The sequence below is a fragment of the Parasteatoda tepidariorum genome, chromosome 8, assembly GCF_043381705.1.
Source record: "Parasteatoda tepidariorum isolate YZ-2023 chromosome 8, CAS_Ptep_4.0, whole genome shotgun sequence".
Taxonomy (NCBI): Eukaryota; Metazoa; Arthropoda; class Arachnida; order Araneae; family Theridiidae; genus Parasteatoda; species Parasteatoda tepidariorum.
In genome coordinates this window covers 36,283,490-36,300,578 of record NC_092211.1, presented here as the reverse complement: position 1 = coordinate 36,300,578, position 17,089 = coordinate 36,283,490, and the positions used below count along the sequence as shown (strand labels likewise).

At 28.9% G+C, this 17,089-nt stretch overlaps 1 protein-coding gene across 21 annotated transcripts in view; it reads left to right on the top strand.

Moving 5' to 3' along the window:
* Positions 1-17,089, top strand: part of LOC107436881 (sodium-dependent phosphate transport protein 1) — a 72,728-nt gene that overhangs the window by 24,375 nt on the left and 31,264 nt on the right. For 12 of the 21 annotated variants that reach the window (XM_071184640.1, XM_071184634.1, XM_071184637.1 and 9 more), the window contains one exon: positions 16,927-17,078. In XM_071184640.1, coding sequence (XP_071040741.1) covers positions 16,973-17,078 — 106 coding nt within the window. In that variant the 5' untranslated portion in view covers positions 16,927-16,972. Of the gene's footprint in view, positions 1-5,232; positions 5,255-7,754; positions 8,469-14,664; positions 14,796-15,427; positions 15,448-16,926; positions 17,079-17,089 lie in introns of those variants that run through there. The other 9 variants (XM_043052002.2, XM_016048709.4, XM_016048704.4 and 6 more) reach the window with 9 other exon arrangements.

Genomic DNA, 17,089 nt, shown 5'->3' with positions numbered 1-17,089 from the left:
AAGCAAATTCGGCAAGTTTCTTATAATAGTAATTTTTACTGTCCTCTTAATTATAGTATCATAAATATTAACTATGATAGCTATGTCTCAAATATTAACTAACAAATATTAACTATGATTTTAACTTCTTTAGTAATCGCATTTAACTTACTTAGTAACTGAACCAAGTTCATAACCAGGAAATATAGCTATTAATATTTGCGACTGAATTTTTGACAATTTTATTTTCTTATCTTAAAAACTGTTTTCTTATGAACAAAATATTCACTCATTTCTCTTGTCAACATTTGAACAAAATTTTAAAGTTTATTCACCGCACTCTTTTCTATTTATGTGAATTTGTTTCCGATTCTAAATTGATGTGTCAAGAAATTTCTAATGTGTTTTACTCATAATGATCCTTGAATTATTTTAATAATTTAAAAATATTAGCACATAAATAAAATTTTTTAATTTTGTTGAAAAATACTTTAAATACTTTATTTTGATTTCAACTTAAAAAAACAAACACTTGATAGTATTTATATTTACATTGAAGAAGAAAGCTGATTTCGTGTTATAGCAATTAACAGATGTACTAAAAATGAGTGAAAATTTAAAAAAACCAATTTAGAGAGGGAAAAAGAGTGACACAAAGAGATAAATGATTTTCGCTGCGTTATGCTTAAGAAACCAGTTGATTTATTTTCAGCAAGAAAAAAAAATATTTCAAAATTAGTTTTAGATTTCGTATGCAGATGGAGCTGCTGCTAAAAAACGATTTTTGTGTGTTGCAGTTCAGATTTTTTCATCTGAAACATACGTGTGTCTGTTAATTTTGCCTTTACACAGTCGATAACTTTGCTTTTAGTCAACAGTAGCATTTTCTGAAAACTTTGTAACTGCGTGTAATAACTTGAGTAGTATGAATTAATTGTTTTCTTAGTTGATTACATGGGAATGTAAATTTTAACATCTTTCCATTTTTTGAAAAAAAAATATTTGTTAAGAAGTCGATTCATTTTTTGGAACACCTGATAAGAACTTAATATAATATTAAATTCGGGACACCCTGTAACTAAAAAATTATATAATTTAAAAAAGCATTCTTATTTTTTTAAAATACATAATTAAAACTATTAAAACTGGAAAATTAAATGAAGTTTCCTGTAAACAAATAGGGTTGTTAAATATATTTTTGTTTCTTTTCTTTGCATCGCATCAAAATTTCTTAAGACTACGACATAATTTTTAAATCCAAATGTTCTGAATGTCTAAAAAAATTTCTGTACATAAAAATAGTTAATTATGTGGAAAGGATATATTTATATGAACATTCAATTTTGATTAACTTGGTTATTTCCTTAAATAATTTTTTTTAAAATTTTCTCGTTATTACAGTGAACAGATTAGGTATTGCTTAACATTTTAATTGTAAAAATAAATTTACAAATGACCTTCGAGAACTATTTTCGAGAACAAAAATCTTTTCTTTTTGCGTCACATTAAAACTTGATTAAGACTTTGGTTGATAGTTTTTAAAACCAGACGTTTTGAATACCTAAAATTTTTTTCTTTATATTAAAGTAATTAATTACATGGAAAGAACACCTTAACATGAACATCTAATCTTGATTAACTTGATTATTTCCTTAAATAATTTTTTAGAATTTTCTCGGTATTACAGTGAACAGATTAAGTATTGCTTAACATTTTAATTGTAAAAATAAATTTACAAATGACCTTCGAAAATTAATACAGGGTTATTCATAATTCCCTCCTCCTGTAAACGCCATTTTTCCTTACTACAACTGGCTTCAGTGGTACATGTTACTGCCATCTACCGGCAAATGCTTAAATCAAAACTTGAATACTTTCGAAATAATTGCATATGTTCTTTTTTGCCATATTCGTCTTCGTTTTTTTACTATAACGCTTTGAAACTCCGGAAGGAATTATGAATAACTATGTACTTAAGCGAAGAAAAAGAAACACTGTCGCTAATGAGCTAATGAGATGTTTTGAATCTCTAGTGACTAAAAGACTGGAAACATCAAAATCTGTTTGATTGTTGGAGGAGACAGAAATTAAAATTCGAACAACTAAAATTTGATTACTAATATGCCCATTTCTGACAAGATATTTGAAAATATGCATATATTAAGAGCGGCGATTGCTCAACTTATCAAAGTTTAGGCAGATGCCAATAGATCAAATAACTACTCGATATTTTTCTTTAGCTTTCTACAATGTACAATGGTTAAGAAAAGAGCCGCGATGGCTCAGGGGATAGAGCGTTTGTCTTTCAATGAGGCGAACTGGGTTCGAATACCAGTCGATACGAATTCCGCACCCGGTTTGCACCGACTACAGTGCTGACGTGAAATATCCTCAGTGGTAGACGGATCATGGGTTAGAGTCCCATTGCCAGGCCAGCCGTAGGAGGCTCTCGTGGTTTTCCTTTACATGTAACGCAAATGCTCAGCTCCATTAAAACATCATCCACGAAGGCAAAATTTCTCCCTATGCTTAATCCAAGAGTTCTCTTGACTTCCAGATTGAGTTCAAAATTACACGGTTACAGAGTTGAACATCAGCAGTTTATAAAATAAAATGGTTAAAAAGAATAAATCTTTTGACTTAGAATTTTTATTCAATGTATTATTCACACTTTTTTTCCTTATTTTGTAATAATTTATGTCAAAATAAGTGAAAAATATTATATTTAGCGTTTTTAAATTTATGGTTATAAACGTTAAAGTTTGAATCTTCCCAAAACGGCTTACTTCCAAACAATAATTTATCAGCAAAACAGATATTCATTAATGTAATTTCTTTAATTTACAAAATTAATCATTAATGCATTTTTAAATATGAATGAAAAAAAAAATTTTTTTCCCTTTTTTTTGGATTTTATATTTTAGTACAATTATAAATCGAGAATTTAAAATTTTTTTTCAGTATCTATTAGATTGATTTTTATGACTGAAAAATACTAAAATATGTTTTTGCTTGTAATTAGAGAGCCAGAAAAAAATATAAAAGAGTCACTAGCGTTCCATCTTCTATCTACTTCAAAAAGTTAAGGTATTTTGATAATTATATGATTTTTACGCACGAAGAAATAACCGTAATTGTTCAAAATGCTGACTTTAAATATGATAATTTTGTGAGTGAATATTGCACAAAATAAAATTAAAAAAAAAACAGAACACTATAATACCTTTTGGTCTAATAATCGAATTATCACATGCTCAGATTCAAGCATGATAGGGAGAGAATTTGGCCTTCAATATGATAATTATGTTTTATTTACGAAACAAGACATAAAACGTATATTCTCTGAATAGATATAGTATATGTTTTTAAACGGTTTCGTATTCTTAACTCTCATAATATAGGCTTAAATCGTAAACTACATTACGGGTAAGCTTTTATTATGAGAATTAAGACTGCAAAACCGCTTAAAAATCAAAAAAATATAAAATTTTCTTGTAAATTTATGAATTTTTTGCTTTTAAGCTAAACTCTTTTATTATTTAGTGTTTTTGCTAATTAAGTTGTTATCTATAAATATTTATAAACGACTTAAATATTCTTAAAAGTTACTCTTGCAGATTTTAAATGAATTAGATATTTTCTTGAAACTTTATTATTATAAGTTATATTATGTTCTTTTATCACTATTTAATTGACTTTAATGTTTTAACCATTTTTAAGGCAGTACTATCAATCATGTTAAATATTTATGTATGTAAATATATTTATGTAAATAACATAAAAAAACGAAGCGTGCCCTTGTTGATTATGTGCATTGTATTTTTAAACTTATAATAGATGTATCTAGAAATAGCTACGAGGTGGGGAATGTGTTCCTCCCCTTGAGTACCCTTGCCGTCGGGCTAACCATGGGAGGTTTTCTGCGGTTGTAACGCAAATGTGGGTTAGTTCCATCAAGAAATCCTCCACGAAGGAAACATTTCTCCCAATACTTGAACCAGAAGTTCCCTTGTCTTCTGGATTGGGTTCAAAATACATGAAAGACTACATTAAGAGTCAGAAACTCAGATTTGGGTTGGCTGTTTAACCAAAGTTATAAAATTAAATAAATTTCTTACCCACATTCTATGGTGTACATAATTATGTTCACTTTAGTCAGAAGAACAGTAAACATTTGAACCATTAATTTTTTATTTAGTCATTTTTTTAAAAAAAATAATTTATTATTTTTTAAATTAATTTTACAATTTTTTAAAATTTCTTACATCCAATTTTTTTTAAATAGTTTTAAATGAAAAAAGGCATAATTTGACCAAAACCGATCAAACAATGTTTGAGTTACAAAATTTCAAAAAAGTCAAATTGTTAAACTTCTTTCTTTTGACAAAAATTATTCGATCGTCATTTAATTAAGCAAGAAAAAATAATAAATAGTCTTTAAAATTAAATTTTGTTTGAAATTATCCTTGGTTAAATGAGTTTTATCATTTTATTTAAAAACGTCCTAATTCACCCGAATAATTTCAGAAATATGGCTACATCTAACTCAACCCAACTTCTGAGAATCATATTCTCTAAATTGATGATTTGAGATTCAAAAATATGAATCCGTAGAAAATAGCCATGATTATTCAGATGAAATACATTTTTGTGTCGGACTTCGTAATAACTTAAAATATAACCTTCGTAACTTAAAATGCATCCTACTCATATTAAAAAGCATATTTAAAGTTATATTTTTTAAATCCTCAAGATTGCATCTTTAACTGTTATTTCAAGAGTTGTCAAGGTGTTTCTATTTTGAGCACTGTACATTTTTTATGGAAAATTCAACATTTAGTTTTACACTACGTAACTCGATCAGCCCATCTGTAAAAACTGATTATTTTCTCAACTTGTTTGTTTGAAAACAAACCTTTTCTCGAAAAATAATCAACTTCCTTAAAAGATATGTCCTTATCCTAGTTTAAAAGAACGAAACATTTCCGCATTTGTTTGTATGTTACTAACAGTTTTGCTACTTTTTATGTGACAGTTTTAAAATTAGTCGTTTTCGACTTTTTTTTACCTAATTTCGGAAATTTTGTAATTTTAGATTACAAATAAGTTTTTTAATAATTATAAATAATTAAAACTTTCAAAGTACATAAATAATTTTATATTATTATTTAATGATTAGTTACGTTTTTCATTCTTCCCCGACAAATTATACGTAGAAGGATAAAAAAAAAAAACGCTAAAAATTCCCTGACCTAGCCATTATGTTAATAAAAAAGTAAGTAATTGTCTTATTAGTACTAATATGTATCGAATTTTAATAGCATATATTGTAAATTTTAATGTTTATAAAGAGGATTTAAACTATTTTCGTGCATTAAATGTTTTTCTGATGTATATTTATGAAAATGTTTCTTTTTTTCTTCGATAAGTTTTCTCTAACATAGAATAATTTAAAAGCTATTAAACATTTAGTATCATTTAGTGTTAAATGAAATCAAATTTACTTAGATCGTAATTTCAAGTTGCAAAATAAAAAATGACTATTATTATTTATACCTTTTGATCTATGAGTTACCAAATTTTCGCGAACTAAGATCATAAGTTCGAGGAGTAGATCTGGAACTATGGAAATTAGAACAGACAATATTTTGACGTGAAAAATTGGGCATAAAATTTGCTTTCTCTGAATAAATATACTTTTATTAGACATATTTCGATTTTTGACTTTTGAAGTATACAATTAAAGCCACATTTTACAAAAATGATCCAAATAGTTTATTCTAATTTAGTTTCACTCTTTTAAAAATAATTTGCTTAGTTTGTTCTATATTATTATTTTATTTTTAAGATATTATTATGCTCACCAGGAATCGCTTTTTGATTCATTAATCAAAAAGCGAATCCTCAACTATAAAACTTGTTTATCCTACGTTGACTTGATGCAAATATTTATATTTAATTTGTAATGAAGGAAATTTTTTTACACCAATGTAAACATTACTTTACACTGCATCATTTCAAATGTCAAATTCTTGGTTGAAAAATTTTTAAGCATTAAAATTCAAGACAGTAGTTTTGAATCTTTTGCTTTGGAATTTTTCCTATTTCGAGCTCTGTATAAGGAACATTACTGCAATTTATACATTAACTTTTACTTACTTACTTTATTTAACAAAAGCTGGGCACCTGGGCCGCACAGAAGACCCATTACAGTAAAATTAGAAAATGATAGCAGTTTGTATACAGAGTCTCTGGGGTGACTGGTATTGTAAAGCAAGCACCTTGCTTGTTTAACTGAAAAGAAAGTGAAAATAATTCTAAGCAACTTGCTATAGTAAAGATGGCTGTGTATGTATTGTCCACATGAGGTAACAGGTTTGAATTTCAAGGCTATAGAAAAGATGGCTGTGAATCTATTGTCAACATTAGGTACTAGGTTCAGATTTCAAGTTTGGTATTGTAGTTGAAGCAGTTGAGATTGTAATCTGTTGATGTTTTGAACTATTGCTATGAACTATTGATGATGTTAGAGTTGGAGATTTTTACTTATGTTGATAGTTTCGGTACGAGGCGTCAGAGGTGAAGTGTGCAGCTATTGGTCTAAGGTTTTTGTCTTTTTTAAAGTTTTCAAATTTAAATATTTCATTGAAGTTAGCTGTATTGCAGTTGATAGCTTTGTCATAAAAATCTGCATTAAATTTGTAAATATGCTGAGACACATTAACTTTTATAAAATTAGTACTACTAGAAATAGAATATTTTCAGATTTCTACGATTTCTACTACCTGCTACTACTGATAAGAGTATTTCGCAGAAAACTGAATGGTTGGAGAATTAGTTGTAAAACTGTACCAGTTTTAATGCATAATGGACTTAGCAGTTTTATACATATATTTTGGAAGTAGGAGTTACGGCAATAAACATTGGTCTGTTTACAGGAAGGCCAAGAATAGCAATTAAATCTAGCTTTCCAAGTCTGATATTGCACCGAACTCATAAACAAACGAAAGATATCTGAAACATTCTATGGGATGGGAACCTTGACAAAGCAGAAATCCAATCTCTCTATTAGTAAAACCAATTCAATTGTCACTGATAATAGCATAGTCAAACTATCGCAAACAAAACAAATTTATTGATTCGTCATTATTTGGTCCCGTAGTGGACTGATCGTTAAGGCACGGTTCCCAGCAGATCACCGAAGTCAAGCATCACTGGCTGCGGTCAGTGTGCGGGTGGGTGACCACTTGGATCAGCCTGCGTAGGGACCGAGGGTGTGCGGTATTGATCCTCGTTAAACTGTTCTACCGTAAAGTGCTCGACTTCGCGTGCAGGTCGCCGGGCTACCGAAGCGGGGGTGCCATCCCCTCCGCAGAGGATCAAAATTGTGATGGCATGTCTTCGGATCATCCTCAGGGATGTTTCCCAGACCGTCGCCAATAGCCCATTGTGCAGCTCTAGTGCGACGTAAATGAACAACAACTCGTCATTATTTGAGTCCATTATCGTAAAATTATCGTTTTCGAACCCACTCTCAATAATCTTAACCATTATTAATCGTAACCAAGATTAGTTTTCGAACCCAATATTATGAAATTGGTGCTAGAACCCGTTATCGTAAAATTAATTCTCGAACCCACTATTTCATCCACCATAAAATAAATACTCGAACCCATTATCGTAAGATTAGTACTTGAAATCAGTATTCTAAAAGACTACGTTAAACGTGCGAAATAAATAAATAAAATAAATCCTCCTCTCTCTTTCATTTGGCTATCAATGTCGCACGTGTGTGGCTTATTCCTTAAGGTCTAGCTGCAAGCTAGGCCATGTCCAGGAGGACATTAATCCTCAGAAAGTAATATACAATAAGAGGTGTAGTAATAAGGTCCTCATGCAAGAGCCCCAGGCAGAGTTCGGTCCATCAATATATATGTAAGGCGACGTATATGTTCACTCATGAGCCTGCACAAGTGAACTTCAATTATGGGATCATCTATGGGTGATGATCGTCAATTCATCCGAATTCTGAGGCCAATCCTTGTGCGTATTAGAGATGAGATGCGATCCCGAAAGCTCTAAACTATAATTAGTAGAATCGGGTTATAGCAGCTTTGGTCCTGTGCGAGTCATACATTTTCATAAACTTTTTTGTAACTTTTAAACATACTGGAAACAGTGTCTTATGAACAGTTTACGATTGGACTTTTTTAGTTAGAAAAGAAAAAATGAAATCCTGAAAGAAATTTGCACCCAGAAAATCACCACTGTAGGAAATCACCATCCAGGAAATCACCATGACGTCAGACAGTTATTACATAGCTAACAGCTAAACAGACCTTAAACCACTACATTCCATCAACAATATTTACAAAAAATTCATTTGAAGAATACAAAAAAATTAAAACTTAAGTCTCGGATGATTGTAATCTGAAAGATAGCTGCTGCATGACTTAGAAACGTGACACACACGTGTCAAGCAAAAAAAAGTAAGATTTTTTAAAACTATTTCCGGAAAGAGAGGACAATATGGAAAAGTGTTTCAAAATAAAAATTTCGATTAAAAGTTTTAGTAACCACTAAATGTTTCCAATATCAAATTTTGTGTTTAAACGGCTCTAATGATTGAAAATATTTATTTAGAATAATAGTGAAGGAATTTATAGAATGTGAAATCTCTTATGAATGATTGCGAATGTATTCGAGATAATAATTCAATTTGAGAATTGTTATTCATTCATTGAGAATCTTGTTTTTTTTTTTTACTGTAGCCTCTTCTTTAGTATTTATTAAGAATGTGTTAAAAATTGATTATACAAGAAAAAGTACTATACTTCCTGTTACTCGCTTTTTTTCATGAATTTTTAACGAAATTTTTTTTTGTTTTCATAATTAATGCATGGTTAATTTATGATAAATTAATGTATGCAAAAACACTGAATAATAATTAAATTTAATAATTATTTTTCCAAATTAGTTGGGAACAATAATTCTTGATTTTCTTACTGTAGCCTTTTCTTCAGCATTTTATGGAAATATGTTATAAATTGAAATTTTACTTAAAGTCATTATACCTCTTGTTATTCGCTTATTTTTTTCAGGAATTTATAACAGAACTTTTCTTTTTTGTTTTTATAATTAATGCATAGTAAATATAATATATGATTAAAGCATGTCAAATGTATGCATAAATTTGGAATAATAATTCAATTTAAGAATTATTATTTCAAATTCATCAAAATTAATTTTTTTTATTGTAGCTTTTTTTTTTAGTATTTATTAAGACTGTGTTTAAAAATGAGAAATATATTTCCGATTATTTGCTTATTTTTTCCAAAAATTTTAAACGAAACTTTTCTTTTTTGTTTTTATAATTAATGCATAATTAATAAACGATAAATTAATGTACGCATAAACACAGAATAATAATTAAATGTATTAATTATTATTCCAAATTCATTGAGAATAAAAATTCTTTATTTTTTTGTAGCCTTTTCTTTATTATTCATTAGGAATGTTATAAATTGAGATTATACGTGAAAAGTATTTACTATATTATTCGCTTTTTTTCCATGAATTAGCAAATTTTTATATTTTGCTTTCATAATTAATGCGCAGTTAATTCATATATGATGTATGTATGCAGAATGTATGCATAAATTCAGAATTATTCAATTTAAAATTGTTAACCCAAATTTAATTCGAATTATTTTTTTTTCTTTTCTAGACTTTTCTTTGGACAAAGTTTAATATTGTGTATTTATTAGGAATAAGCTTTAAATAGGAATTATTCGTGAAACTTTCTTATATTTCCGTTTATTCGCTTCCTTTTCGATTTGTTTTCCGGAATTTTAATAAAAATATTTCATTAAAATTTAAAAATTCAATCCAAATTGGTGTCAGTGTCAATAGGAATTATTCGCGAGACTTTCTTATGTATTTACGTTTATTCGCTTCCTTTTCGATTTGTTTTCCGGTATTTTCATTAAAATTTAAAAAGTCAATCAAAATTGGTGTCAGTGTCAAAAATTGTCTTAATTTGAAAATTTAAATAAAGTTCAATTTTTTCTTTTGATAAAAAAAAAAATAAAATTTGAAAGATCTGAATTTTTTTTTAAGAAATAGTTTTTGATTTGAAGTTTTGAGGGAAAATGTACATCATCTATATGGATTTTTTCTGTAGGAACAAAAGAGAGAACATTTTTAATGAATTAGAATATAAAGAAGAATATATAAATAATTCTAGAAGAATGATTTCGTTCATCATGGATCTTGACTGCATATTAAAAATTTGAGTAAATAAACGAAATAATCCAAGTTAGAAATTACAGAGCAGAAACTTTGAAATCAAAGTTTCATGGTAAAAAAGCAGAATAAATCCTGCATTTTTACTTTGATATTTTCCATCAGATTTATTCATTTGTTTTCTTTTGGCAAAGCAAAAAAATGTCTTTTCAAATAACAATGAATGTTTCTGGTGAATTCAAACATTTAACTACTTTATCTTATTCTGGTTTACGCTGATAACTAAAAATACTAGCCTACATTCAACTATTTAAGATAAGAAGCTTAGATAAAGAAATTATTACAAATGTAAACTGAACAGTAGTAGTAACAGCAGTGATCAATTTAAAATCCTTTAGATCTTTGTATCGTGACAGTGTTTAGTTTAAACTTATTAAAATTGCAAAACTGTATAGCTAATTCAAGTGGTTTATTAGGAATTGTTAGTAGTTTCTGGAATTCATTTTCAGATCACGTAAACTTTCTCAATGACGTATAAGGTTGAAGGATAAGTAATGTGATCTCCACCACGTTAAAAAAAAACTTAGGCCTTACTATACTGACCTAAATTTATAGAATAAACAAGTTCATTGCATATTTTATTTGTATAAAAAATTAATGAAAAATGAAGTTAAAGAAATTTTTGTTTTATTTTATTATTGGTTACGCAATTCACTTATTCAAAGTTATACTTTTTTTATTGTAGTTGGATAAAAGTAATTTTTTTTAAAACAAAAATGACTCTACACGTCTATCTCGTGTTCCCGGTAGAGTTTCTGTTGGTAAGTTACGTTTAGTTACAGAAACGATAGTTTCGGGTAAAAGTCTGCAAGGACAAACACATGTTGCATCATATGAAAACAAATGAAAACTTATTTTTGAATGTTACAGATCTTTTTTTAACGCATTTTGACACTTTAAAGAAATTTTAATGCTACAGTACATCTTAATGTTTTCGTTATCAGAAACATCGCAAAACTATTTTTAGTCACTTACTTACCTTTTACTTTTGGTGTAATTTAAGTTTTTTTTATTTTTTTTAAATCCTCTATTATTTTTTAATTCTTTATGAAAAAAAGGATAGAATATCTGGTTCTAAGAGTCTTCTGGTGTTAGCTTTTCAAATGCAGCAATTGCTAGTTAATGATAAAAAAAAGAAAAAATTTTTATGCAAATTTTCGCATAGCCGTCCTTTTCTTTAACATTTAGAATTTTTATATAAATATATACTAATGATAAATTAGCTATTTCAAAATAAGTGGATGTTCTTTTCATGAAATAGGATAAAAGAACACAAATTAATTTTATCAGTTACATGAATTAACTTTGAATTATAAAATAATTTAAATTCCTGTAAATGAAATTTATTGATAAGAAAAATTTAATTTCAACATTTACACGCAACTATGCTGATACAATACTTCTAAAATATTATAATATTCCTCTTAGATATTAATTTATTCCGTGTGGAATATGCAATAAATGCGAAAAATGTGACTTGTATTGTTTATCGAATTTTAATGCAGTTACGGAGCATCGGAGACCTTGGATTCTAACTTTTTGATTTTCGCCACGAAGTTGTTTAAAAATTAGATTAGGAGGAGGCTATACCATGGCAGAAATCCTTCACGTCAAATTTGCTTTCAATTGTAGCTAATAATGGAGTTGCAAGATTAGCTGCTGTTATGGAAAAGGAAATAATTTATTTACCTTTTGATATTTTTTTTAAAAAACCTTTTGGCGTTTGAAACTTCATAGTTTAATTTTTGTTTGTCTAAACTATTATTTTTTAATATTTTTAATTTTAAATTACTAATTAAAAGGGCAGTTTTTCTTCACTGTCATTTGTGCATAAATGGTAATACAAATTCTGTTTTGTTATCTAAATGTAACAAGTTTTATTTATAATCACATTATCTTCGAAAGGCATTTACCGGATACTCAAATTTTGACCACTTTCCGACAGGTTCATGTCTCTAAACTCTAAACTCAGTGGCGCGACAGCTCATAGAGGGCCAAGGCCTACTGCGCCCATCTCAGTTTTCTTGATCTTGGGCTCTGGGATGCCGGATCAGATGTTCCGGTTAGGTGGTCAGCAGAACGCGAAACCCTCAGTGTTTAGTTCCTAAGCATGCTTTGGTACTCATTTATCGACCCACTGAAGGGATGAAAGGCTGAGTAGACCTTTCCCGGCCCGAGGATCAAATCCAGGACCTGTGGCACGGGTTCCTGTCTCTAGCTTGTTGAAAAAGAGTAGTAATTTCACTGACGATAAAATAACGATAAACACTCTGTTCGCAACACCTAATGAACAATTAAAACTTACATTGTCATCTAGTACTTTGCTCCAAATTATTTTTACAGCTGGAAAGCTGTCACAGTTTTGAATTGAAGAAAACTTTTTTTTGGAGATAATATAGTCGTAAATTCTGCTTGTACTGGTTAGAAAACTATTGAAACTAGTATTGTACTGTAATTAAGTTGAAGTTTGAGCACTCTAAATTAATGAAAATTGATCAAATTTTAATTAACGATAAATTCATTGGTGAAATTTATTGATTCGTTTAGTGATAACATGACAAATTCTGTTGTTAGCAATGGTCAGGAAACGACTGAAACTTGTAATACCACCAAATACAGAGCTCCAGTATAAATTTGAGAACTCTAATTATTCTGAATTTATTATAGCAGTAAATTTCGCTGGATAATTCTAGTTCATGTTCTGATATTGACAGACGATAAATTCTATTTTGCTATAAAATGAAGTTGATCTCGGTTTATTGCTGTCATTAATAGACTGAAACTTGCTTCATTTTCAGGTATGGAGCTCCAATAGAGATTTGAGTGCCCTAGCTAGGTGGAAAATTGTCGAAATCTCTATGGTAAAATTTCACACCCAAGAATATTGAAGCAAATTTAAAGAATCGTTGAAAAAATAGAAAATAATTTATGCAATTCTAAGTGGAAGATTAAGACCCATCCAGTTTATTATATTTTGCTAGAAATTTGTAAGCTTTTAGATTACACTTTTCAATAAGTTCTGATTGCAAAATAAAAATCAAATCCCTAACTTTTGATCAAAGACTTGGATTTTCATTTAATAAAATGCAGTTTTAACGATTTAGGGACCTCACCTCAATTTATTAGTGATACATTGTAAATTTTAATACTTGAATTTATTAGTGAACATAATATTTTAAATTACGAAAGCGGACTTAAATACGTAACATTTCTGTTAACGGACGATTTTTTTCCCGACGGATTCTTGATTCTCAAAACATTAGGGGAGGAGGGGGGGACAGGATAGCGACCGCGACCGTAAGTTTGGATTAATTTCACTTTGAACAAATTTTTCCAGAATTTTTAAATTACTGAAACGAATAAAAAAAATTTTGCACACAATTTTGAATTGTGAGGTTTACAAGTTTTCACATTAATTTAATCAATTTTATTTTAAATAACAACATTCAAAATTTATAGGGAATCATAAAATAAAAATACTTAGCTGATATAGCGAAATACATAAAATTTGAATTGTTAATTGAATATTAAGGGTCTCAAAATTTCGACTGCTCTTCTAGTCCAGCCTAAACTATATAGAGACCATATTTTCCAGACAACAGCTACTCCCGGATATTTTAAAGGTGAAGAATCCAAGGTTAAAAAATCAGAATGTTCATTAGTTTTTTTTTTTTTAAAATCTGGTTTCGTAACTTAAAATATCGCCTGCACTAATTCACTTTATTTTATGTTATAACCATCGTTGAACAATCGACCCAATTTTGTGGGTTTACGACTACTAATGTTCAATTCCGTAGCCTTGTAATTTTGAACCCAATCCAAAAGATAAAGAAACTCCTGGATCGAGTATTGGGAGAAATTTTGCCTCCGTGGACACCTTTTTGACGGAGCTAACCCGCATTTGCGTTACATAGAAAGACCACGAGAACCTCCCACAGTTAGCCTGATGGTAAGGGGACTCAAACCCATGATCCGTCTACCACTGAAGACATTTCACGTCAGCACTGTGGTCGGTGCAAGCCGGATGCGGAATTCGTATCGACTGGGATTCGAACCCGGTTCGCCTCATTCGCAACTCTGCACTAATTAATTAGAATGTTTAAGGTTAGGTCTTAATCATAATCTGCAAAAATCTGATTATTAAATAAAAATATATTGAAGTACTAGTTCTCTTTTTCGCCTTGTACAGTAAAGTTAGTAGAGGAATGATTAACGGATAATAAATCGCATTGTTTGATTTCAAATGCTCTTTTAACTTCTTATTGTAGACAACTTTTAACTCTTTTAGCTTTTCATTGTAATAAATCTATATATTTTTTGACAAATCATTATCATTCGCACACTGTTATCTAGTAAACAAATTTTATTTGCTTTCTTATCATTGGCTTGCGATGGTCAGAGGGATTATGTCTTAGTTGAACTCTAATCATTATGTTCTTGCATACTCTGAATTAAGTTATAAGTGCCTTTATTGGAATTAAATTTTTTTTTATTTGCGGCTACAATCAAAGGTTAGTAATAGCTCACAGTTTTTTCCTAAAATGTAACATATGTCAGCAAAATGTTAATTTATTTTCTTAATTAGCATGTAATGTTTTTCTCTTAATTATGTTTTTCAAACTGGTTTTTGATAAATTATGATTTAGAGGTAAATTAGTGACTTAACCAGATGGAAGTTCTTATTTTGCTCTAACAACTTGAAAATTGTTTCAATAAAAAATACAGTTTGTTCATTCCTCTCAAAATAAAAATGAATGGGAAAAATGCAACAGGGAATGTAATGTCACAAAAAACAATGGATTGAATTGCATCGTGTTTTATTTATAATTTATATAAGTACAGCAGAACTTTTTCACAATATTATATAAATCCGTAATTCTGAACCTATCTCAACAAATTTTGTGTACTTGCGTTCGAAGACACGGTGGACCTAATTGTCTTCTAGGAACTTTCAACAACCTTTTCGTAGGATTTGATAATAAATATTTAATAATATGAGTGATTTTTTTAACTTGCAGTTCTAATTAATATAAAATTAGTTTCATAACATGCTTTTATGAATTATTTATCTTTTGCTTCCTATATTAGGTTATCACAAGTGAAATCAACGTTAATAGTTTTACAACGTATGGTGATGACATCACCGAATTCGTATTTTAAAAGGTATATAAAATACCGTATTTTGTATATCAATATTTACACTTTTAAAAAGTGTCTCGATCAGCTTAAATAATGGTAAATTAACAAAAACAAATAAAAATTTGAGGTTATCTAATAAGCTATGGGATAAGCATGATAAATTCTGGATATCACAGGTTAAATTGTACTATATGAATAGTTTATCTCGGTGAGATGAACTTCTGACTCATACTATGGTAGAAAAAATAGTAGGAAACCGTACAGAATTATGCGGCAAAAAAAAAGTTGCGTATTAGTTGCTTAGATGCAATTAATATGTGATATTAAGGTACTTGTGCGTTTTGGAAGGTGGTAAAAATCATAGGTAGATAATATAGAACCATAGTATCTATAGTATGCAGCTATATTGGTATGACCCCATTACCACAATGCTTATAATGGCAAAACCTGTAGCATTTAATACCGCTTTTAATTATGTAATACTAGCGCCAATAATAGTTCGGCGACTTTTTACAGCCTTTGAAATAAGTGAAGAAATCAGTGTCGTCAAAAAACCATTAAAAAAATATTACTGCCAGTAATAATTATTTTTGAAAATTACAGCTAATTAGTTTAGCAATTGTAAAAATTTAGATAAGAAAGTTTTTGTAAAGCATAATTAATTGAGAAAATTTATTTGTCTAAAAGAACTACAAAAATATGAGAACAGTAAAAAATTGCTACATTGGTATTGACGCCAATGATGTTTAATTAATTATAGTGATCTGTACAAATTGAAATAAAAAAAAGTTTAAATATAAACAGCTAAAATAATGGAGGAAAGGTGTCTGTCTTGAAGAACTATAAAAAGTCGCTATACTATTAAAACTAATGGTGCTTAATCAATTTTGGTAATAAGTACAACTGGTGAAACGTTAATTGGCATTTTTACCTTTAAAAATGTCCCTCACCTGGTTCTTCAACTAAACTCTTCAACTGTGTCATTCTGTCTAATTTCGTAGTGTTTGTTCAGTACTGAATAATTGATTATTTTTTATTTACTCCGTGCGATTAACAGAAATTCAGCTAGTTAATTATAAATTATTCTCAATTTTATTCAAAAACTTTGAACAATTATTGTTGAAAATGAACAAAAAAACAAGAGTTAATGAATGTTGTTTCTTATTTCATTGTGTATTATTTCTCAAATATAAAACGAACTTTATTCCCCCCCTCCAAAACAAAAACGCTCTTCTGTAAATATTCTTTTTTGGTCATACATATCCCTACAAAGCTATTAATTTTCAAACATTTGATTTCAAGTTTCGACTATTTGTTGCCCAATATAGGGTAATAATTAAAATGGAATTACATTATTATACAGACAGAGATTTTACATCCTGTGTTTCAAACATTTGAAAATAATGAATGCAATTTCTTTATTTTTTGAGTTATCAATTTATTTACTTGAGTATTATTTTCATTTTTTCATTGAAAAAAGTATGTATGTATATTTTCTTGTAGCTAGAATAACTACTACAAAATCAATACCAATATAAGATACCTGATAATGCCACCAACCTACACTTATGGAACATGCGAAATCCAAAACGAAGGAAAGCAACTTTTTCCGGAGGCCATTGACAGGAAGATATTTGAACCTATACGGAAAAAAAGTAAGTTAAAT